Source organism: Globicephala melas, chromosome 4, assembly GCF_963455315.2.
Source record: "Globicephala melas chromosome 4, mGloMel1.2, whole genome shotgun sequence".
Taxonomy (NCBI): Eukaryota; Metazoa; Chordata; class Mammalia; order Artiodactyla; family Delphinidae; genus Globicephala; species Globicephala melas.
Window position 1 is genome coordinate 98,117,892 of NC_083317.1, and position 23,703 is coordinate 98,141,594.

The 23,703-nt window shown below is 37.8% G+C and overlaps 2 protein-coding genes across 4 annotated transcripts in view; one reads left to right on the plus strand and one right to left on the minus strand.

Moving 5' to 3' along the window:
- SERPINI1 (serpin family I member 1) overlaps window positions 1-2,362 on the minus strand; it is a 67,461-nt gene extending 65,099 nt beyond the window's left edge. The window contains exon 1 of one of the 2 annotated variants that reach the window (XM_060298435.1): window positions 1,877-2,362. The gene's annotated coding sequence lies outside the window, so the exon portion shown is untranslated. Of the gene's footprint in view, window positions 1-1,865 lie in introns of both variants that reach the window. The other variant, XM_030864187.2, reaches the window with a different exon arrangement.
- Window positions 2,111-23,703, plus strand: part of PDCD10 (programmed cell death 10) — a 40,030-nt gene continuing 18,437 nt past the window's right edge. The window contains exons 1-2 of one of the 2 annotated variants that reach the window (XM_030864224.3): window positions 2,111-2,877; window positions 18,807-19,017. In XM_030864224.3, coding sequence (XP_030720084.1) covers window positions 18,922-19,017 — 96 coding nt within the window. In that variant the 5' untranslated portion in view covers window positions 2,111-2,877; window positions 18,807-18,921. Of the gene's footprint in view, window positions 2,878-3,270; window positions 3,420-18,806; window positions 19,018-23,703 lie in introns of those variants that run through there. The other variant, XM_030864218.3, reaches the window with a different exon arrangement.

The window sequence follows — 23,703 nt, forward strand, 5'->3', positions numbered from 1 at the left end:
GCCAGTATTATTATTAATTATTACATGGGGGAAACGACCCAGTGACAGCAAGTATTCAATTTCACAGAATCAATCAGTAGCAGAGCCTGAGAGAGAATCTGAGACTCTGATTCAGGATGATCTATTTAATCAGAAATAACAAGGGCAAACACAATCTTTTCCAAGCCTAACTAACTATATACCCTAGTACCCATTTTTCCCCCTAAAATCATTTTCACAGGGTCATATCAGCTACGTGGATTAACAGACTCTCCTGTGATGTAGCAAAGATAAAATCCTATCCTTACCATGGCTGCTAAATTTAGTGGCTACTGTTGCTTTTTCTTTTTTCTAAGCTCTTTGCTGTTTCTAATACTTACCTGATCTACTTGAGGACAATCGAAAAGCAGCTGTTTTTCTAAGATCTGTCCCCCTATATATTCCTCTAGTGGGTGAGAGTATGGGAGGGAGTGTTGGAGTATATACATTGATAAGTCACTTAGGCTTATCAGTAGTAGCACTCAGTAGGATTGAACTTGAAGCTATGAAGAGAATTCTTTCCAGCCATTTCTTTTCAAAAAGGAATTTTGTATCACAGAAATAAAATCCCCAAATCATGAGTAAATCAGCAAACCATGAAAACAAAACAAAACAAACAAGAATAGAAGGTAATTACTCCATTTAACTGACCCTAGTTCAAAAAAAAAAAAAAAAAACCCAGATTAAAGTATTCAGGCAGACTCTGAAATATACAACTGTCACAAGGAAAGCATTTCAGAGCAAAATGTGCTGCAATATGCTACTATGATTAAAAGCCATGTAATCTGGAGAACCTCTGTGACAAAAAGAAAGAGAAAATGAACTAGGCAAATAGCTTTTTACAGTTTTTTTCTAAAACAAAGGCTGTAATTTTGTCATAGTTACACAAAGGTAGATGTGACTTTCATCTTAGTATTAAAACATATTTTCACCTATTGGTGTTTAATTACACTCAAAGAAATCACACGTGGTTTAATACTAAGAATAAACTATTATTTTATGACACTATTACATGTGTTAAGCCTGAGCCCATCATAACACATACTAAGGGAAACCATTTAGCATACACTGTCTAAACAGAAAAGATCCTTGCACAGCTTTTCTGGTACTTTTGTTTTTTAAAATGTACAAATATTACTAGACACAAATGAGAGAATAAGGAGCAGCTGTGAAGTACACCATACGTTCCCACTGTAGGCTGAGTCCTAGTCTTTGTTCCGATAGTTTAAAGCCACTGGAAGGAAAGCGAAGTGTCTCCATTAAAAAACAGTTTTACATTATTGCTGGCAAAAGTTATACTTCTGATAGGTTCAGTCATCGTGATTATTCCTGACTGTACTTCCTTCTTTAATAGACATCTCTTTCAATTCTAGGAACCTGCAGTATAACCACCCTGGAAAACAGGTCGGTAGCAGGGCAATCTGATAAAACAACGTGAAGGATAGATAGTAAAGAAGAATGCTAAGTTATTTTCCTAGTGAAACAGTTCTGAAGTAATTCTCTATCAGTGACAAAATTTTTGTTTTTTACCAGCTACGCACCTATCCAAATATCCTCCACCTTGTCCTCAATTAGCAGTTTCCTCAATATTAAAATTTCCCAGAATAGTTTTAATGGTACAACTCAAACCAAAAACACTAACCACGCCCTTTATACCCTGAGTCAAGCCACCTTTTGCTTTTTATCCCCCCGCAAACTCCAAAAACGTACATCTTTCACCTAAAAGGGTTTGCACCAGTTCCCTAACCCGAGTCAGAGACTCTTTTTGGCTGTGCCTTGATAAAATTCCTATTGGAAGACGCTTTCTCCCGGGCAGAGGAGACGCCCATAGAGGCACCCACGCTTACCTCCCACACACCTGCAGCCCCTGGCGGGATGCTGGAGCAGAGGCTCCGAGGACTGCGCTCCTCTCCTGTTCCTGCTCTCCTCTCTCCCGGGAAACTACAGTCCAGGCTGCGCCTTCTGCTGCTACAGGGACCTAAGCTCCGCCTCCCCCTCCTCTAGTTGGCGAATTCGGCAGCTGTTGCTCCTCCCCCTGCTGTTCCGGCTGTTGCCCTGGCTGAAGGCGGCGGGAATCTGCTTCCTTGGTACCTTCGCGCTCCCCGCACTTCTGCAGCTGCTCTGCCGCTTCCCTTCCCCGGGGACCCCTCTCCCTTCACGCAGTGGCCTGACGCCTACAGCAGCCTCCCGCCCCGTCCGGGCACCTCCGCGAGGAGCCCAGGCTCAACCTATCCCTGCCTGAGCCGCAGGTCTCGCCGCTCGGTGTGCCTGGTGCTTGGCCGCTTTCGGGGAAACTGCTCCTCCAGCCAGGGTGAATCCTCACACCGCGCCCTCCCTCCATCCTGCCTATTATTCCCGCGGCTTCCTCTCCGCCCGCGCAGCTCGACCGCCCCACGTTCCCCACTTGGAGTTCTCCCCCCGCCCCGCTTCCTTCCTCGGCTCCGCTAGCCCGCCCCCACAATGGGTGAGTCGCCTGCCGGGCCGACCCTGCATCTTGATTGGCGCAGGTGAGAGCTGACCCCTCCCTTCCTCTTCTTTCCGTGCACCCTCTCTCTTTTTCTCACCGCCTCCCGCACAGACAGGGAACTCTCCTACTATTGGCTAAAAGTGTCCCCACCCATCGCCTAAGGCTCCACCGCATGGCTTGACGGGAATTGTAGTCTTGCATGTGCAGGAATTGCCGACAACACCGGCGAATGGGACTACGAGTCCCCATAGGCCCCTGCGCGACTCCGGCAGGGCAGGATTCCGGACAACGCCTGGTTCCTCTCGGGTCCTTCCGGCGTCGCCGGAGTGAATTGATCTGGGAGTTGAAGAGGGCTCCAAAGGTGGCAAGTGAAGTCATTGCCTCAGTTGCCGGTAAGGTGTGGCTGTTCTGTCCCAGTCACCGTAGTCCCTCGCGGAGCAGAAGAGCTCTGGGGTCACACGGGGGTCGTGGCTGAGGCACTCGGGCTTGGTTCTGGCAGGCGGAGCGGATGGGGCTGGGAACGGGGCCCTATGGGCGTAAGCTAGGTTACCCTACGCGAGTGGCGTAAGGCGGGTTTGTAAATGCCGCCTGCCCTGCTCGGGCCTGAACGCCTCCAGGAAGTCTTCTCTAGGTGGGGGCGGGAGGGGAAGAGCGAGGTTGGCCTCTGGTGCCCCCGGAGGAGGGAGAGGGCGGATGTGCCTGGGGTGGGGTCCTCTGAAGGTGTGGCTTGGGGCGGGGAGGTGAGGCTGCTGTTTTCCCCCTGCTTTAGAAATAGGAGAGGGAAGGAGTGGAGGAAGGAAGGGGCGCTTGGAGTCTGCTTTTGAGGTGACTCGGGTTATGCCCTTTGAGGGAAGAGGAGAACTGTAGAAGAGTCAAATGTTGACAGAGACCTACGGATTCAGTACCAGTTTCATGACGTGGTCCCTCTAAGGAGGTAATTTTACCCTAAGTAGAAAAGCTTAACGCTATAAAGATGTAATTCCTAAGATGTATTTACTGTTTACTGTTTTCAAAGAGCATTCACAGTTGGATGCTAATGAGGAAACTGAGGGGATAAATGACGTGCCCAAGGTCACACACGTAGGGACAGATCGTCTGAATCTAATCTAGTTTTAATCCAGCTTCTGCATCGGAGCTGCCGCACCAGAAGGGAGTAGGGAGTTTGTTTTTTTTTTGAAGAGGGTGGAGGAAGTTGCAAAGTAATGAATTTTAGGTATTTCTAAGAAGCCATCTGTGAGGTGAAGAGTTTCTTTGAGCTGGAGAGAAATTCCTCAGCAAAAGAAAAGCACGCACTCTAACCTGTTGGAAAAATAAGAAGAATCAGTTGCAACTTACCTATTTTTTCCTTTTATTAGAGGTATATTAAATGATGGACTGTGCTACCATTTTAAAGGGTAGTTGATGGGACAGGAGAAAGTCAGGTAACAATGCAGCTCATCCTTACTGGTGAAAGATATTCCTTTCCCTTTCTACCTTAGTCTTTACTCTGTTTTTTTACTTTCAGCTGAGAACAATGGGATTAGGATTCTTTCACGAAACTTATTTTACACTTTTTCAAATAATGCAGCAGCAAGAAAGAGTTTATTTCTAGTTGTGCTCATTACTAGAAAAGAAGATACGTTGCATTTCTTGGAGGTAGCATCACAGTTTTGTTGATTTTTATTTACTTCCCCTCATTTTCTTGGCTCGTGTGTGTGTTGTGTGTGTGTGTAATTAATAGCATCAGGCTCTTGTATATTCTATTTTTCTTAGCATCATCTATGAGTTTTAACTCATCCTTATTTTATATTAAAGAATGGAAAAATGGACATTTGTGTTTTATATTGAGCAGAAAGCAGTGTGCTTGTTCCAGTCTTACCCATTGTTGTGACCAATTATAATTACAGTTCACATATATTATTATTAGACAGTTCTTTAATAGAATTTTAGGAGTATGTTCATTGACATTAAGATCTCTTCCTGGTAAGTTTATAGCTAAAAATCGGGTATCTACTGATAGCAGGTAATCAGTCATGGTTTACTGTTGTATAAGTTGACCATTTAAATAGGCAGTATTTTGAATGTACTCTGAAATTATTAAAATTATCCACAATGTGTTTAACTTTTGAATGCAAAAACACTTTATAAGATCAGAAATACTCTTACATTCCTCTTTGATTGAAACTCAGATGGTCTGGAAATTAATATGACTTTTAAAATGAAAGAGAGGTATGATGCTATAGAATGAAGTAAAATAAAAAATAATTAGTACCATAAGTAAGTAATGCAGTAGACAAGGAAGGAAGACTGACTGAACAAATGGAAAATTATGTGGAGGTAACTGGCTCAGTGCTGTGTTAGAAGGGTGCGGTAGTTTAAATAGACCATAAACTGAATATGAGTCAGTTATGGTAAAGCAAGAATGTGAAAGTATTTTCTATATGGCCATGTAGGCATTTGCTTTTTGTTGGAGGAAGTGAGAAATGAGTTCTTATTTTTGACATGCAGTTAGGAGGTTGTGGAATGACTTTTGAACCAAAAGCCAGGAAAACTTGGAAATTAGTAAAATTAATATAATGCACTTGTCTAGTGAGTGTTAATTTTTGTCCTTGGTTCGATTCTACACCAACTGCTCTTCATCTCTGAGCTTCATTATAGTATTGATATTTCACCAATGGCGAATGGTGAGTAACGGAATGGCGGGATAATGTTTCTATTGTATTTATCATCTTTCAGTCACATGCTGGAGTACTGTGGTCATTTTGGAGCTCTGCACATTGAATAACTTAGGGCTCACAGAATGATGTGTACGCTTGTATTTTTATAGTAGTTTGCAGTTCACCAGTGTCCACATTTATTGTCATTTTGGGTTTTGCAGGAGCCTTGTGTGAACTTTTGGACCTCATCTCTTATAGGGCTTAGGTTGTGTCCCATATACATGATTTTTTTTTCTTTAAGGATGTAAGATCTGTAAGAACAGGACTGTTGTGTTATCATTGTGTTTCCCAGTAGGTAAAATAATTGAGTACCTGTTTACAAAGAGAATAAAGAAGTTCAGATTGGTTAAGTGCAAGATCACGGAGCTAGTAACTGGTGGGACCAAGGCATAATCCAGGTCTTCTGACTATAGATATTTAATATTGTGGAATAAAGACTCAGTTCCCTTAGATTATTTATTTTACATGAGAAAAAGGCTTAAAATGATTTAAATATTCAAATACTGTTACCCTCTTACTCAGTTTAATGCTCACAGTTTCTCTTGTCTCCTATCTAACTCTCCATCCTTAACCCCAGCCTTTCTCATTTACCGTGCTTTTCAATTACTACCTACAAAAGCTCTTTCCTGACCTTTGTACATGTTACATCCTCCAGCCTGGGCTGCTTCCCCTCCCCTTCCCAAGTCTGGCCCACTCCTAGTTAATTTTCAAGTCTCAGTTTAAATGTTATTTCTCAGGGGAACCTTCTCTGACCATTGACCCCTCCTTCCCCAAACTACAGTAAGTTCCCACTATATCTTCACCATACTCTGTAATTCTTTGTAGCATCATCACAAGAGGAACTTAATTATTTCTGTGTTTATTTGGTAAATGTCTGTCTTGCTCACTAGATTGTAAGCTACCTGAGCAGGGCCCTCATTTGTCATGTGCCTTACCTCACTACTTATACAGTAGTGTCTGACACAAAGTTAACTACTCAGTAATTATTTGCTGAATTTATGAACAAATGTAAGTGCATTCATGCACAGTGCCTCCAGCACTCTACTAGGGGCAGAAATACAGAAATTAATAAAGGAGACATGTTCCCTACCTTTGAATAAAAAGGAGTTATTTTCAGAAGTTTAATATAAATTGTAGAAAGATGTTTGTTCTTCCTTAGAGGTCTGTAAAATCAGGGTAGTTTTCTCTGTGGACATGGCAAAGGAATCATTTTCTATTACAGCAAAATTTCTGTGTAACAGCATTTTGGACACCTTGTCACTATCCTGCTTTTGCAAGCAACATTCATTATAACAGAATACAGATGTGGAAGAAACTAACTTTCAGTGGATTCTGTTCTTCCCTAATGGTATCTCATTCTGTCCTCAACAAAATTCATGCATTTTCCTTTTTTCTTTGTTGTTTTGTTTCATTTTTTAACCACAGTATCTTCCTTCGAGTTTTTACCTTTAGTGTCACCTGCCTTAGGCAAGGTGACTGTAAAATTGAGTAGTACTTATTTCAGAGGAGCTTATAGTTTGTGCTTCTTGAAAGTTTTCATATTTCAGTGAGTCTTATGGTAATATCTTATTTGCTTTAACCTAGATACTTATGAGAGTAAAAATATTATTTTCAAAACATGCAGACTAAATTCAGGAAAAAATTGTGTCAGGTTTTGGTCCTGAAAACAAATTCTCTGATCTTTCACAGTACTGTAATAATGGCATAGAATAAATTCAACAGCTCTGTGTTGCTGTAGCTTTGCCTGCCTTCATGAATTTACCCATTTACTCTTCCACAAGATATTGTCGAAAAGTGATTGCTGATATTTGGCTTTAAAACTTGATAATGCTCCCAGTTTTTATTTTTAAATGTAAGTCTTTGATAAGTCCTAAATTTAATTTTTAAAAAGTAAGTCGCTATGTTGTTTGAATCTTGGATAAAAAATTGATATTGACCTAGCATACTAATATGTGAAAGATAAAACTGAAGTACTGCTTCTTATATCTTGTTGGGTTATTAAGGTTGATATGATTGGTAATGTATGCCAAGAATTTTAAGCTAATTCCATGATAAACAATTTTTTTCCATAATATAAACTGCAGAAGTGATTTAGATGTTAAATAGTGTCATCGATGGTGTGTATTATTGCATTTGAAATGTTATAGAAAGTTACAGTCTTAGAGATTTATGTTTTAGCAATCTGCGCGTGCACATACACACACACACAATGTAAAAAGTGAAAGCATCTTTATTGTAGCAGTTAGAAATAATTTATTGGCAGAAAGGTAAACAGTATAGTTTGGTGATCCATTTTCGTCTGTATGAAGATGAAGAATTCAGTTTTCTCATTTTAGCTATACAATTAATTGCATCTTGGATGTAATATTAGTTTTATTTTTCAAGGTCACCCTTACATTTTTGGTATGTATAATCTTTTTTTTTTTTTAACCACCCAAAAAGTGAAATAAATATTCAGTCTCACTATGCAGTTGCCTAGAATCAGGTGTTGCTATTAAAAAAAAAGAAAGAAAGAAAAGAGGATTTTTTATCAGCAAGCTTATGAATTATTGGGTAACAGCAGTAGAGCTATTAAGTGGTAGTCACTACTGTTTACTTAGGCCAGTCCTTTGGAAATAAGTTTACCAAAAGTAAGTTAGATTGCATAATAATGATACTTTGGTTCATTCATTTATCAAATATTTATTGAATATATATTATGTATAAAATTGCCTTAAATCTTCTTTGTACCAACCCTATGATGTAGAGGCACTATTATCCCCAAGGTAAATGAGAAAACTAAAGTACAGGGAGGCTAAGTAACCTCCCTGAGGTCACACAACTACTTATTGCTTGGAATTAGGATTTGAACCCATGCTGGCCGAGTTAAGACACCATATTTTTAATCATGGCAGTAAAATGATGTTAGTGATTGAGCGCCATTGGAGGGCAGTTAGAGTTGCAGTTACAGAAAAGTTGTATCTTAGATGCTAAGGTCGGTGTGGCAGGCAAAAATTACTTATCTTCAAGCTTACTCTAAAAAAAAACACTTAGGAAGTTACCACATTGGAAACTAACAGAGCGTCAACACATTTTTCCTCTAGCATTGGAATAGAATTACTTTTCCTTTGAGTGCTGGATCAGGTATTTAACTTGTTATTCAGAGATCATGTTGGAAAAGAAATATGTACGTTATAATACATAATCACAGTGTGATTATGTGCAATCACAGTGTGGTGAGCTGCTCATCATGAGGGACAACTATGGCTCTCAGTCTGATTGGGGGGGCAGCAGATCCATGTCTTTATCTCTTTCATTCTGGGGCTTATATGCGTGGAATGGAATTATGATCACCTACCTATTTCAATAGTTCTCTTTTTTGTTGTTTTCTTCAAAAAAAATTGTTCAGCATGTTCATTGAATTTGCATAGAAAAGTGTATATATAGTATGACACAGGTATGCTCCCTGGAGTTATGTGAAGTGGCAGCTTAACATGTTATTTCTTTACTGTCTCTCTTCCCTGCAAGACTGCACACCCTCAAGGGCATGGACTATATCTGGCTTTTCATCATCACATCTCTAACACTGTTGCTGATGTAGACTGACTATATAGAGTACTGAGCTAGGTACTAGAAAATAGAGAACAGAATAAAACTTCTCTACAGTGTTTATAATTTGGTGGATAATAGGGGATGGAAAGACCGTCATATGGACATTTAGCCATTCTGATATATTAAGTACTTGAACATGCATCAATTCATTTGATAATTTTGGATCAGAGCTGATAGGAGGGGGGAAAATGATAGTTTCTCTAAGTTACCTTCTGGTCCCTGGCACTGAAACATGCCTTCCTGCTTTATTCAACCATCCTGTCTTCAGGATGAACTGGAACTCCAGTGGAGTTTGGAGTTCAGGAAGGACAAAATCCTAAGATGTTACACATCTGCTGCCTTCTTAGACTTCATTAGGTTGCTGCAACCAAAGGCATTTGGGAATGGTAAATGAATCAGACATGGCCTCCAGATTTCAATTGCTCCCTATACCAGCTCACATTGTTGCAAGGCTTTCTAATTTAATTACAAAGCATTTTGAATATGGTCTTTTATTCAGAAGTAGATACTTGTGGATGCCTTCGTCGGTAATCAAATTGGCATTTTGGCAGTATTTTCAAAACTTGAGAGATTTCTGAGGTCCTACCTTAATTTTGGTGTGCTTCCTTGAAGAATGAATTACAGTTTTGCAAGTGAAGGTCAGGTGGAATTGTATGTATGGTTTAAGCAGAGACCATTCTATCTCCCTTATTTCTTCTTGTGACTAATAGAATTTTTATTTGAGATCAGTTGGGAGCTAAAGGTGAGGTTAAAGTTCATCATCATGATAGAATCTTGTCCTTATTAGCATCTACTGGTAAACAAATGAGTCAGAGTCCATTTATCATCTGAGGCTAATAATTTTATCAACGTTTAAGTGCTTTGTGGCAGTGTTGTGGTGCAAAGAAATTTGATAAGGTAAGATAAGAAAATATACATTGCATACTGTAGAGAACCTTAAGCAGTAAGGAGTCATTAAGTAAGATAGTAGGTATATAAGATTATAAGTGTTACAGAGCAGGTAAGCCTGACCCATGTGGTACAGTCTCCTTACATTGTACTTCCAAGCATAGAGAACATAGGGACAGTATGAGAGCTTGAGTTTAATTGAATTTCTAAGGGGTTTTAAAGGAAAGCTTTAGCATTATATTTGAGAAATTAAAACATCACAAATACTAATAAAAGGGAAAATGAAAAGATGTACCTCAATTAAATGCTAAATGACTGTTCAGTTAGGCATTATTTAATTCATGAACCACTAGATTAAGAACTTTATGGGCATAAGTGAACACATTCAAGGGAACAGATTTGTTTCCTGCCTTCCAACAAATGTTTTCATTTAAATTTTGTTCAGACCAGAATTTAACAAAAATTTAGGCATTCGAATAGGAAAAAAAATTGAGGATTGTCACAACCAAAGAGACGTATATCCTTTTTCCTGAACCTGTTGTGCAGAAATATCTTAGAAGCCAGTTGTTGCTATTTTTGTTGTTCCCATTTCCCATCAGCTAATTCAGAGGTAGCAAGCCTTTTGATTCTATTATCTTTTGGTTTTCCTATATAGATTATCCCCCTTTATGGCTTATCTTGAGAAAATCTTTGATCACATCTTGATTTCACTCTGCTACTGAGCCTACTTCTGGGCCATGGCTTTCTTTATTAAATTGCTCTATGTACATTAAGAGAATAAAAGGTAATTTTAACACAGGCTTGCATTTGATGATCACATTCTTTTAAGGATTCCTAAACTATGTAATTTGATTTGGATGATATATGTAACTTTTTTGGGTGGCCCAAGTAATTTATATATGCCTCCATTTTGGCAAGTGGGGGAGAAAAGGTTTTAAAAATATGCTATGTGGGGCTTCCCTGGTGGTGCAGTGGTTGAGAGTCCGCCTGCCAATGCAGGGGACGCGGGTTCGTGCCCCTGTCCGGGAAGATCCCACATGCCGCGGAGCGGCTGGGCCCGTGAGCCATGGCCGCTGAGCCTGCGCGTCCGGAGCCTGTGCTCCGCAACGGGAGAGGCCACAACAGTGAGAGGCCCGCGTACTGCAAAAAAAAAAAATGCTATGTAAGTGGCCTTTATGACATTGTTATATCAGTATTAGGCTATCCTTGTGTGTGCTATGCAGGGACAGGACTAGGGTAGGCAGGGAGGGTCTAGGGTACAAAATTTAAGAAGGCGCTCACTCTCTGTCAGGCAGGTGAGACCTTAATTTTGTGCTCTAGGCATCCGGTTTGCCTCACCCTAGTTCCATTCCTGATGCCATGTCAGGTTCATAGAATCTTGAATAAAACATTAATAACTAATAATATGAATTGAATGTTTATTGTGTGTCAGACAGTGTAATGAGTACATGCATTTTGTACTCTTAATTCTGTGAGGTGAGTACCTCAATCGTTATTTCCAGTAATTTCTCATTGAGTTTAGAAAGAGATTAAATAACAAATGATATCACCCACCTGAGCAAAATTCAAACTTAGACCTTTGTTTCAAATCTAAGCACTTACCTACTGCTCTGTACTGTCCATCTGTAGAAAAACCTAATTACTTGTCCATTTTATGATTTCTGTATTAAGAAGCTACTCCCGCAAATTTGGAAGTTCTTACACTGACATGATGCAGGTAACTTTTAAAGTGAGTGAGTCAGAGGTCTCAGCAGCAGCAAATGGAAGATCCACAAACTTGTGCTGCTGAGTACCCTAGGGCGACCTTGAATCAGAGCCACATTCCCACTGGCTTCCATCTCCAAACACTCTGCGTGGAGTCTGGGGGTCTTGGCTCTCAGCTGCAGGACCAGTGGAGGACACAAAGAGCAGGGCAGGTGAGCCTAGAAGTAGATCAGTTTGGCAGACTAAGATGTCCTGTACAATAGGTTATAGTAGGTCAATTGCATATTTGTTTAAAATATCTGTGACTAGTTTCTTAATGTGAATTTCTGGGGACTTTTATTTCTAAATTGTGAAATTTGGAGATTGGACTAGATAATATATAGTAATGTATACTAATGGTTGTTATCGCTTTAAAATTTGAGGGTCTTTTTTTTTTTTTTTTTTTTTTGCAGTACGCAGGCCTTTCACTGTTGTGGCCTCTCCCATTGCAGAGCACTGGCTCTGGACGTGCAGGCCCAGCGGCCATGGCTCACGGGCCCAGCCGCTCCGCGGCATGTGGGATCTTCCCGGATCGGGGCACGAACCCGTGTCCCCTGCATCGGCAGGTGGACTCTCAACCACTGCGCCACCAAGGAAGCCCCAATTTTAGGGTCTTAACATTTAGGTTTCTTAAATGCATGAGCATGTGACAACAGTACAGATAAATTTACTGGTGAGAAATTGAGATCTGGAACTATCTGAATTATGGAAAAAATCTGGGTCTGGATATCTTTTGCCAGTCCTTATCCTTACTATTCGGACCACTCACCTTTGTTCTTACGATGCTTTGTTCATAATGCTTGTGTAGTGATTGTCCCTAGAGCAGTGATTCTCAAATTGTGGAGAGAGGTGTTTAAGGGCTCCTGTGAGAGGAAGGGCTGGTAAACCATAGTTATTACTTAATACATGTATTGAATAAATGCACAGTTGAGTGTGTTTTATCTCACATTTAGGATTTGGTAAAAGAATTTATTTGAAAAACAAAACAGTTCTGCTGTTCTAAGGTTTACAATCACTTATCTTCCCCCATTTATCTGGTTTTCAAGAGTCCTTGACTCTCCTGGCTAGATGGTTGATTGTACAGAGGACCTGACCTCTAGAAAGAGATCTTGTCATACTAGATTAAAATGTACTTAATCATAATAGCTAATATTAAATAATTACTGTGTTCCATGTACTGTTCTAAACACTTTATCTGTAATAACTTGTTTAATCTTTACAACCTTAAGAGACAGATACTATTGTTATTCTCATTTCATAGATGAGAAAACTGTAGCACAGAGAAGTTAGATAACTTGCCCCAGGTCACAGAACTAGTAAGTAGTAGATCCAGGATTGATTCCAATCGAGTCTGGGTCTACAATCACTATGCTTGTCACTTATCTCACTAATGACAGTGCTGTTAATGTTGACTAAGTATAGTAGGCCCTCCCTTTTTCTGGCTATAGGTTCCAAGACCCCTAGTGGATGCCAGAAACCTCAGATAGTACCATCCCCTCTATATACTGTTTTTTCCTATACATACATATGTGTGGTAAAGTGTAATTTATAAATTAGCAAGAGACTTTTTTTTAAGATTTTTTTGATGTGGACCATTTTTAAAGTCTTTATTGAATTTGTTACAATATTGCTTCTGTTTTATGTTTTTGGTTTTTTGACTATGAGGCATGTGGGATCTTAACTCCTCAACCAGGGATCGAACCTGCACCCCCTGCATTGGAAGGTGAAGTCTTAACCACTGGGCCACCAGGGAAGTCCCAGCAAGAGATTAACAATAACTAGTAATAAAATAGAGCAATTATAACAACGCACTGTAATAAAGTTATGTGAATATGGTCTCTCTCAAAATATCTTATTGTACTGTACTTACCCTTGTGATGATGCAAAGTGATAAAATGCCTGAGTGATAAGATGAAGCAAAGTGAATGATGTAGGCATTGTGATGTAGTGTTAGGCTACTATTGACCTTCTGATGACCTTCAGAAGGAGGAACATCAAGCATGATGATGTCAATGGTTGCATGTTGGGAGCAGACGATATCTATGGTTGGGGGTCTCAGGCTGGAGGGTGTGAGATTATGTCATGCTGCTCAGAATGGCGAGCAATTTAAAACTTATGAATTGTTTATTTCTGGAAATTTCCATTTAATATTTTTGGACCGCAGTTGACCTCAAGTAAGTGAATCTGGATTGGTGGGGGTGGGCACTGTATAATTCAAACAGCCCTATTACTGTTTTCCTTTAGGTAACATTGTGAACTTTGAAGTCTTTCTTAGAACCTTAACCCTCACGTAACCCTCTATAGAAAAATAAACAGTAAGTTTTAAATGACTGATTTATAAGTATATGTTTAGAACCAGATCTGCTTAATAGTTAAGGAACACTTGTCTGTGAAAGCTGTATGGAGTTTAACAAAGAATGATAAAGTAAATGGAGTTAAATTGCTAAATTTTACATTTAGCCATTTTTCCTTCGTGGGTCATTGTGTGCTAATTTGCCAGTGTTACCTATTTTCAAAAACATCTTAATTTTCAGATGTTGTTTTAGTTAGAACTTCTATTATTTCTTAATAACTCAGGAAATGCTTGTTTGGTCAGTCATGTGTACAGAGATATTAGAGATTATATCTTTTTTATCTTGTTTTTTTTTTTTTTAAAAAAAAACAGTTGGTGGTATCCGATTCCTGGAAATTGTGGTATAACAGAGGAGGTGCCTTTACAAATCTGACTGAGATCAGATCTTCCAGTGAAGTGATAATTCTTTGCAGACTGTATACTTTCTTTAAATAGTTACTTAAAAGTGCAAAAATACAGTGCTTAGTAACTTAGTAAATTAAAGTGATTTAATATAGAGGCTTTATGGTTTGATTTAGAAATTACTTCATCTTTCAGTCTAATTATATCACTTTCAAATATACAGCTCGGTTTTGGTCCATCTTAAAAAACTAAAGCATAGATAGGTCAAGTGACTTGCTCAGAGACAAGATGGTTTATAATGACAGAATTTGAGCCCATGTTTTCAGATCGTTCTTACACTCCTTTCACATATCTCTGCACAAATTGTGCATTTATTATTTTGGAGAAGCCTAGAAAAAATTGATACATGTAAACAGATAGAGTGGCAAAATGTAATATATTACACCTACCATTAAGAAGAGATTGTTCCTAGAGGTCCCTAAATGCAAAATTCTATCAATACTAAGCTGACAGCAGTGCATGTTCAGGGAGATTGAGTTCCACGTTACCTTATTCAAGAAGAAAACTGTTAGAATGGAGGACCTTGAATTATAGAAAATATAATTTGCAGAGGAAGGAGAGAGATGTAGGTGTATCCTGAAGGTTCAAGCTCATTTTGGTCTAAGTAGGATCTCTTACTTACCCTGTTCCTCTGCCTGCCTTTTTCCTAGCTTCCTCCTCTAAACCTTTTGTCTCTTGTTTGGAAGTGGCTACAATATTTTGGCATGAGAAGGCCCTAAAAGGTAGGTTGTGATATCAGATGCCCACCTTTCCAGCTATGTGAATTGGCCAGACTGGTCTATACCCACTTTGGAATAAATTCAGTTTCTGGGTATGATTCGTGATGCCGGATGCTTAAGAGAAAGCAAGGGGTTGTCAGTTATTTGAAACCCTGAATCAACCAACTATTGAAGAGGATCTCCTTATTGGAATTCGTGAATTTTTTTAAGATCTGATGAGATCTCTTTCTTTTTTAAAAATTTCCCACGAGATTACTTTGGAACCTTTAGGAGATACCAGTAATAAAATTTTATTATCACTGAATTTTAGAGTACCATGGCCTTTAAGATGATATAATTTTTACCCCGTTCTGTTTCTGATGAGGAAACAAGGTCAGTGATTAAGTGAAACTTCTACAAAGTCAGGACCAAAAAACCCTGTCTCAGGTACTGAGTCAAACTTAATTTTACCTATGTCTCAAGACTGGCCTTAGCAACTCTTTTTTCTGACTCTAGCCACTGTTCTTTCCATACCAGTGATTTCCAGCCGGTTCTGTTGACAAGAATCATCTAGGCTGGCTGTTAAAATACAGCTTCCTTGACCCTTTCTTGGAGATTCTGATTGAGTAGTCTTGGGGATTTGTGTTCTTAATAGGCCCTGAAGTGATTGTGATGCCTTAGGTCATCCAACATTTGGAAACTGCACCACTCTTCCACTCTTTCTCATAGGAAAAGTTTTGCTTTCTGCTAAAAGTTGGGTGATTTTTTGGATATTTCTTATGTGTAAAGCAAGGTTAACCAATGTTGGAGATGCTTGCACTTTGAGAATTTTGTGAACTATTATACACCAGTTATGTCCCTAGGATCGCGTCCTGGTAGCCTTAATAAAATTGAGACATTAGAATTTATAATCTCTGTTTTATTTTCTTTGGTTTTATTTGGTTTTCATGTAAATTTCTGTTGGAATTCTGGTTTTATTTGCAGTTATCTGATGCTTATATTCTCTTAGCTTACTATAGTAGGAAGAGCTTGTGATAGCCAAAAGAAGTAAAAACTGGTAAATGTAACTGGGTCCAGACTTTGTTAATAAAATTATTTAGATTTCTGGGTCTGTTTTTGTTTTGCTAACCTTGATATTTGAAAAGTATTAGCAAGACTGATTCAACTTATAAATTGCCCATCTCTTAACTCACTGATTTATTCGTTCAACAAACGTTTATAAAGTGTCTACTATGTACTTGCTATGCTGACTGTAATGGCTATTGGAAAAAAGAACTACACTTGTAAACTGTAACATGAACTCATGGGTTCTGTTTACTGCTAGAATAAACAGACTTCTTTTAGCTAAATATTATGGACAGTTTGGAGAGCCAACAAAAATAAATAAAACTTCCCCTCTTTAGGGAGAGAAATTAAAGGGATTATAAGAATATAGGACCATGTAAGGGGGCTAAGTACTAGATTTCACTATAGAGAAAAACAAGACAGATAGACCTGCCTACAAATATTTTTTAAGTGTAGAATTTACTTTACTTAGGAAGCTTCTGTTTCTCCCCAAGAACTGCATACATCAATACCAAGAACTTCCCTTTGTTCACTCATTTTATTTGTGAGTAAATAGCTTTGGCTCTGTTGTGCCCAGATGGAGTAAAGTGAGGCTGTTTCAGGAAATGCTGATTCTGAGCCTTAAGATACACCCAAGTATAGTTCTTTAAATGAACAGACTCCTGTGGGTTGGTTGGGTAGTGCAGGGCAGAAACTCCTGAGACTGAGTTTGGCATTGGAGTGGCTTGGAGTAATTGGCAGGTTGTCCATTAAACCATTTCAAATGAAGAAGCATGTAGAAGGAATGACAGCATATTTTAACTTGAAGTTGAATTAAAATTGGCAGAACAATTTAATATTTAAAAAGCCTTATTGGAATTGTTGATTTTTAATCTCATGTAAACACTAATGAAACTGTTTGGCCCCAGCTTGTGAACGTGTGTTCTGAAAAGGCCAGATGTAAATTGGTTCTTTGGAACATTTTCCCATAGGAACAATATTTAAAAAGGTGGTTAAGTGTGGAGTGGGCCAGCCACCTATGTAGCCCATAATGTTGTTATAATATTATCTTTTTGATGACAAATAGTAGCTGATAGTCCTGTAAAGTTAGTTTAAGAAGCAAGAAATAAATATATATATATATATTTATATGTATAAAAATAAATGTATATATACAGAGGGAGAGACAGTTGACTTAAATCATAAATATTTTAAGTGAAAATTTTCTGATGTGGTACAATACTGTGGTATTGTACTGATGTGGTAAAAAAAAAAAAATGAAATAGCTCTTCAAGTTCTGTTGTTGGCCCTGTACTGCTATTTTTCACTTTCTTTTTTCATAGATACTGATGCTTTTTATTTACTACTTATACTGTACATCCAGTATCCATCATTTTCATTTTGACAGCACTTCAGCCCCTCTTCTTTATTCCAAGTTTATTATGAAAAGGTATTCACAGTTAATTTTTAAGTGGAAAAGCAGATTACGAAATGGCTTATTAAGAAATCAAATAGGAACAGCAGGGCCAGAATTGATATTTATCTGCTTGCTCTTGCTTATTATTCAGGTCCTGTTGATCTAGATGCACCAGATTTCTTAAGTTTTCCTTGCCTTCAACTTCTGTTCCTCCATTCTTTCCTTAATGCTATGACCAAAGCAGTCTACTTAAGTACCAATTGTCTCATTAGGTAATGATTTTCTTTTGTCCTATAGAATAAAATTTAGGAATTGGCCTTTTCTTCCTTTTATTTATTATTTATTTGGTTCTGTGAAGTCAGGGAGCAGATTTAAGCTCAGAAACAGGAAAGACTTTCCATGTTTAGAACTACCAGAAATAAGGCTAAACTGTTTTTGTAAGTGTTGAGTTCCCCTTCACTGGTAGGGATAAATGGAAGAATAGTAAGCAGTTCTCAAACGGGACAGGTTATTGGAAGTTTTTAAAGCTATGAGTACTGGCCTTTGTAGCTTTCAAACTGCTTAGGTCTTCCGCAGTCTGGCTCAGATAATGTTTTAATGATTAAGACCACACCTTTTTCATCCCCCATTGTATCTTGCATGTAGTAAGTGCTAAACATCTATTTATTCAGTGAATGAATAACTTCTGGGCATTTTCCTGGGTAGATGAGGTTCTGGGTTTTCACTTCATACTTTATTTTCTGATTTGGGAGTGTCAGATCTGTATTCAGAGCACAGGGATCAAGTCACAGGCCTCTACATGTGTGATCTTTGGCAAGTTATTTATCATCTCAGAGTCTACATTTTCATCTGTAAAATTAGAATGACAGTTACTCTAAGGTAAGTTATTAGGACTAAATGCATGTGAAATGTGTTTTATAATCTGAAAATGCTTTATAAATGGTAGAAATTATTCAAAATTAATGGCTTTTTGTTTAACATGTATATCATTTAATATACAGGTATGTTACTACTGTTACTCTCTCACCTTATAATTAGGCTCATATTTCAGCCTAGCAAAGGAATTAAGTACAGTTGCTTTCTCTTAAAAAGCAACACATTTCTTCAACTCCTCAAAGCAAAATTTCTCTCTTATATTGTTGAATTCTCAATATTTTATTTCCAAACTACCAGTGTCTGGGTTTTTCTTCTTAGTCTCAGTGTCAGATTTGGACAAAGATTCAAAAAATGCCACTGGCAAAATTAAATAATATTAAGTGAATTATTTAATTAATAAATTAGGTCAATTTTTTTCCCAAATAGATCACATTTGGTAGAATGTAAAATTTTGCCTTAAATCTTTGATGCTTGCTATGTTTTGGTTATTTTTTAGATGACAAAAATCAATGAACAATTAGCAAAAGAATTTTAATGAAAATGTTAAACACCTTAATTTTTTATTGTTAATTCTAGCGTAGTAAATCTCTGTTCTTTCGTCCCCTTTAACCAGGTCAGCATATGTTTTGTGCCCTGTTCTTTTATCACAAAAAAGAGAAGAAAGGCTGCAGTGAATGAAGATTCCTCTGCATTTTAGCACTGCTTTTTCTACTGTAGTTGGCTTTTGAATGAGGATGACAATGGAAGAGATGAAGAATGAAGCTGAGACCACTTCCATGGTTTCTATGCCCCTCTATGCAGTCATGTATCCTGTGTTTAATGAGGTAAGTGAGTAAACATTGCTTCATATAATCTCTGCAGTTCCTTAATGCTTGCTTCATTTATTCATTCGTTTGTTCCTTCCTATAATAAGTACTTACATAAATGGACTCCATCTGTGTGTTAGGCATTGTGCCAGGCATGGACATAAAATATCGTGGGAAAAACCCTGACTTTTTGTTCCTCCTCTGGAGGTTTCACTATAGTGGGAGAGAGAGACATTGAACAAAAGAATACAAGTAATAATAAAAATGAAAAATTGTGGTAAGTGCTAGGAAGTTTTTTTTTTTTTAAGTGTGTTAAATAAAATAGCAGGTAGGACCTACTTTAGGGGCCAGGCCTCACTGGTAAAAGAGACATACATGCTAACATCTGAAAGAGATAAATAAGGGTTAGAGTGTTGAAGAGTTGGGGATTAGCACATTTTAGGCAGCCAGAAGAGCAGGCACAAAAATATCCTAATGAGTTATAGTCAGTAGCAACAAACATAATTTTACTGATAAATGGAAGATACCATTCTTCGTATCTAGAGAATATATAGTTGCTTTTTTATTTGAGGAATTTTCCAGGACTTAATAATACCAATACATTTTAGGTTTTTCTTTTAAGCTTATATGCTAAGGTGTGTAGAGAATTTTAGAACTGGAAGTTCCTTAGAGATAATTACTCCCCTCCTTTTAATGGTGAACTGATATCCTGATATGTGAAATTATTTTGCTTTAAAGTTTATTTCTTTACATAAAAAATTCTGGAAGTAAGTGGTCCAGGAGTAGTAGTATTATGAGTCAGTATCATCAGAAACTCAGGTTCCTATCTTCTGTTTCATCATTCTAGTGCTTGCCTTCCATTATCAAGGTCACTTCAGTATGTAGGATGGCCGCTGCTATTTTGTCTTAAGTTGTTGTCTAGAAGGGGTAAAAAGTGGAGCAAGGGGTGGGGAGTTATTTCCAGCTGATTCAGCTTCCTTAAAGTAACCTTTTTGAAAGTCCTACATAAGACTTCCATTTACATCTCATTGGCAAGAGTTTAGATTTGTGACCACACCTAGCTGGGTGGTTAGGAAATTGAGAAGTTTACTAAAGAGGAAGCAAGGAGGAGGCATCTTTTGAAAACCTGTCCCTATTATCCTGCTACCGTGGTAGCATTGGAGGCACTCTTTTAGGGCTGGTTATATCCATCTCTGGCGGCTGTAGCCAACGCTCCAGTAATTCTGCCATTTTGTTCTAACACTTTACCCAGTCATTGCAAGACTACAGTTATTGTTGGAAGCAAGTGCTTCAGTGCTGTTCAGTGAATGTAATGCCAACTGTTAATTTGTCAAGTACTCAGCAAGGGTCTGGAGATATGGAGAAGAAAAAGTCGGCATACTTCTTCCTAAGAGTTGTAGGGAACACAGATGTTTAAGCAAATACATTATTAACTATTTAATTATTCTTGTACCAGGTATGAGGTAAGGAGAGGGTCACTGAACGGTAGGTGAGTAACCTATCTTGACGTTTAGTGTTTGAACTTCTCATGTTCTTCAAGAACCATCATGACAGTTCCACCCAGAGGTGCTCCCTCTTTTCATGTCTATATAGCTAACTCTGTAGGCTATTGGATCAAGTTGTTTGGGGGCATTTTCTGTATTTATCTGGTATTTTGAGTCTTTATTTGAAGGGAGGGCAATTTACATTGCAGAACTTCAATTTGATCCTCTGGTTAATGAGGGAGGAATGAGAAAAGCTTTTTTCCTAACAATTTGAGTGACCTTTTCCTACATATGGTAAAATGATTTTATTTGAATCTTGACTTTGGAAAACTGTTATAAAAGATGTGGGATTCTGGTAAAATGAACTGTTGGGATTAATACTAGTATACCTCTTATAATTGATTCATGTGTACAAAAAATTAATTTGAAAGAAAAAGAAATGGCTATGAAGGGACTAGTAAATCTCTTCCAGAAATCTGAGATCTGAAAACATACATGGGTTAATGGGCCCAGAATTAGAACATGTTGCCAAATGATTTATAGTTGCTTCAAGAACTAATTGTTAGAAGTGAAATTTGAAAATGAAATGTCTGGATGAGGCCGACTGAGAGATACTATGTTAAATTGTCAGGATCTAATTCTCACATTGAATTTACTGATCTAACGTCATGGTATCAAGCTTTTTTCTTTTTTAAATACTAGCATTGTTCTCTGACATTCTAGTGTATTAATGTACCATCTTAAATAAGATACCTAATCAGTTAAACAATATTTAACTATAGTTCAAACATGGATTTTTCTATAAATAGTCATGGGGAAATTAGAGTTTAGTTTGCCTCTGTTTTTCTCTGCTTTGCAGATTTAAAGATAAAATGGATGTCAAATTAATTTTACAGAATATAGCACCACAGTAGGGGTAAAGTTTTACTCTGAAGCTAAATTGATTCACTCAGTTTTATCCACAGTGTACTGTGAGAGTTAAAAAGCTTGCATTCTCACCTTAACATTACATTCATAATAGTAACAATGGTAGCCCGGAAGTCATTTTGCAGAACAGATTTTTAGGTAGTAGGACATCCTTACACCTGGGGAAATTTTAGTACTGTTACTGCAGCTCATAGGGGAAAGTTATTTATGGCATTCTGGGACCTAGATGCTTGCTAAACTTAATGAAGCTATGCCAGCACAGCTGAGGAGTAAGCTTCTCGTTTAATCAGCTGCTGCAGAGTTCAGAGTCCAAGTATATTGCATGTGTTGTAAATGTACTGTGAAATAGGTGTCCTGGTTGCATGATGGAATAATGAGTTTATAGAAACCTCATGCCAAGTCTTAGATCAGGTTTTTATGTACTGTATTATCTTTTGTTGATTCTTTGTATATGGAGGAGGAAAGATATATGGTTCAGTTCTTCATTCCAGGAAAAGACATATCATGTATCTTCTTTTCCTATGACTTTAAAGGAACGTTCTAAGGTGAAATATAATTATAAATATAATTTTTCCTATTGAAAAAATCAAACCTCAAATTTTGAGCATAGTAAATATACACTTCTCCACAATGAAGGCATGGGTTTCACCTGCAATCCCACCATCGAGAAGCCATCATAGTTAATATTTTGCATTGCATTTGATTTATTCCTCTGCCACTTACTATGCTATATAATCTTGTCTTAGTTTCCTAATCTGCAAAATGAGGATAAACAATTTTACTTAATACTCACAACTCTGGGAAATAAAATGAGTTGATGTTTCGTAATGCCTAGAATAATACCAGGCATGTACTGTTAGTAGTAAGTATTAGCTATTGAGTCTTCCACATAATTTTCTGACAAAATTGCGATCATACCCTAGAGTTTTGCATATTTGTAGGCAGTGTTTTAGTGGAATATTTTTATACTAGTTAGATGGCTCTGGTTACCTTTTTGCCAGACAACTTGGCAACGCCAGGAACTTTTAGCACCAGTTACTGAACTTAATATCAATCTGTACAAAACAGATGATTGCATTTTGCCTTCTCTGTGGACTCGTAAAATTTAACGGGTGGCCTCTTGATTCCATCTACTTCTGTTTTTCTTCTGGCTTTTCTTTTTTTTCCTTTTTTTGACCTAACTCACCTCATTATCATTTGAATCACAAGAGGTGTTATGTGGAGTTTTTATTCTTTTTATTCTTGGCTCAGTTTAACTCTTTTTAAAGAATATGATCAATAATCTTCGTGGGGGTGGGGGGGAGGGTGGGAAGAAGGGTAAGGGATATCAGCATGTGGAAAATATACCTAATTTTGAGGAAGCAAGATTTATAGACAATTTGGAACCAACTAATTAATTATTTTGACCTAAAAAACAAAACAAAACAAAAAAACTTCTGAAAGATTTTATGCAAGACTGTTTAAAACTTGAGCAACCAAAGGGTTAAGTGGATATATTTTTTATAATTACGGGTTTAAGAAACAGCTTGATACTAGAAAATAAAGTATAGGAATGAACTGATATTTCTGGAGGGAGCAAGATAATAAATGAGCTCTTTGTGGAATCAGAATTAGTTACAAGCTTTTAAAATATTTTTATAAATGACCCAGAAAGTTAAATTTGACAAGTTTGCAATTAGTTAATAGTTAAATGCTCTCAAAATCTATGAAGAGTCAGTTGCAGGAGGAGTTCACACAACTGAGAGTAGGCAGAACGTGAGGTTGGGGTGAGACCTTAATGTTGGGCTCACCCAGCCTGTCATTTCCCTCCAGTTGCACTTCCCTCTCTTTAGGTGAGGGGAAATGTTATGCGCCCTTTTCTCTCACCCTGATTCTCTCTCTTTTTTTTTTTTTTTTTAAACTCTTTTTACTTGTGATGTAGAAGTTCTACATGGCAGAGACCCAGGAGTGCCTCTCCATGTCCCAGTATCCATTATCATATGCCCCCTCCTTCTTTGGACTTAAAACATGGTGTATGCACTATCAGATACCACTGAAAAATGATTGCATTGGCTCTTTAAACATACCCTAGTCAAAGACCATTATCCCAAAAGTTGGAAAAATACTGGACCCATTAGTAAAAGTATTGGAAACAAAGTGGATATTATTTGTCTGTTCCAAACTGACATAATATCATTACGCCCCCTTGTGTTACCCTGAAGAAACACTAAGGAAGATGATTTTAAGGGACTACATTCTTCAAGGACCAGTTCAGATCTCACCTTCGTACTTTCCTTTGTACTTTAGCTGACAG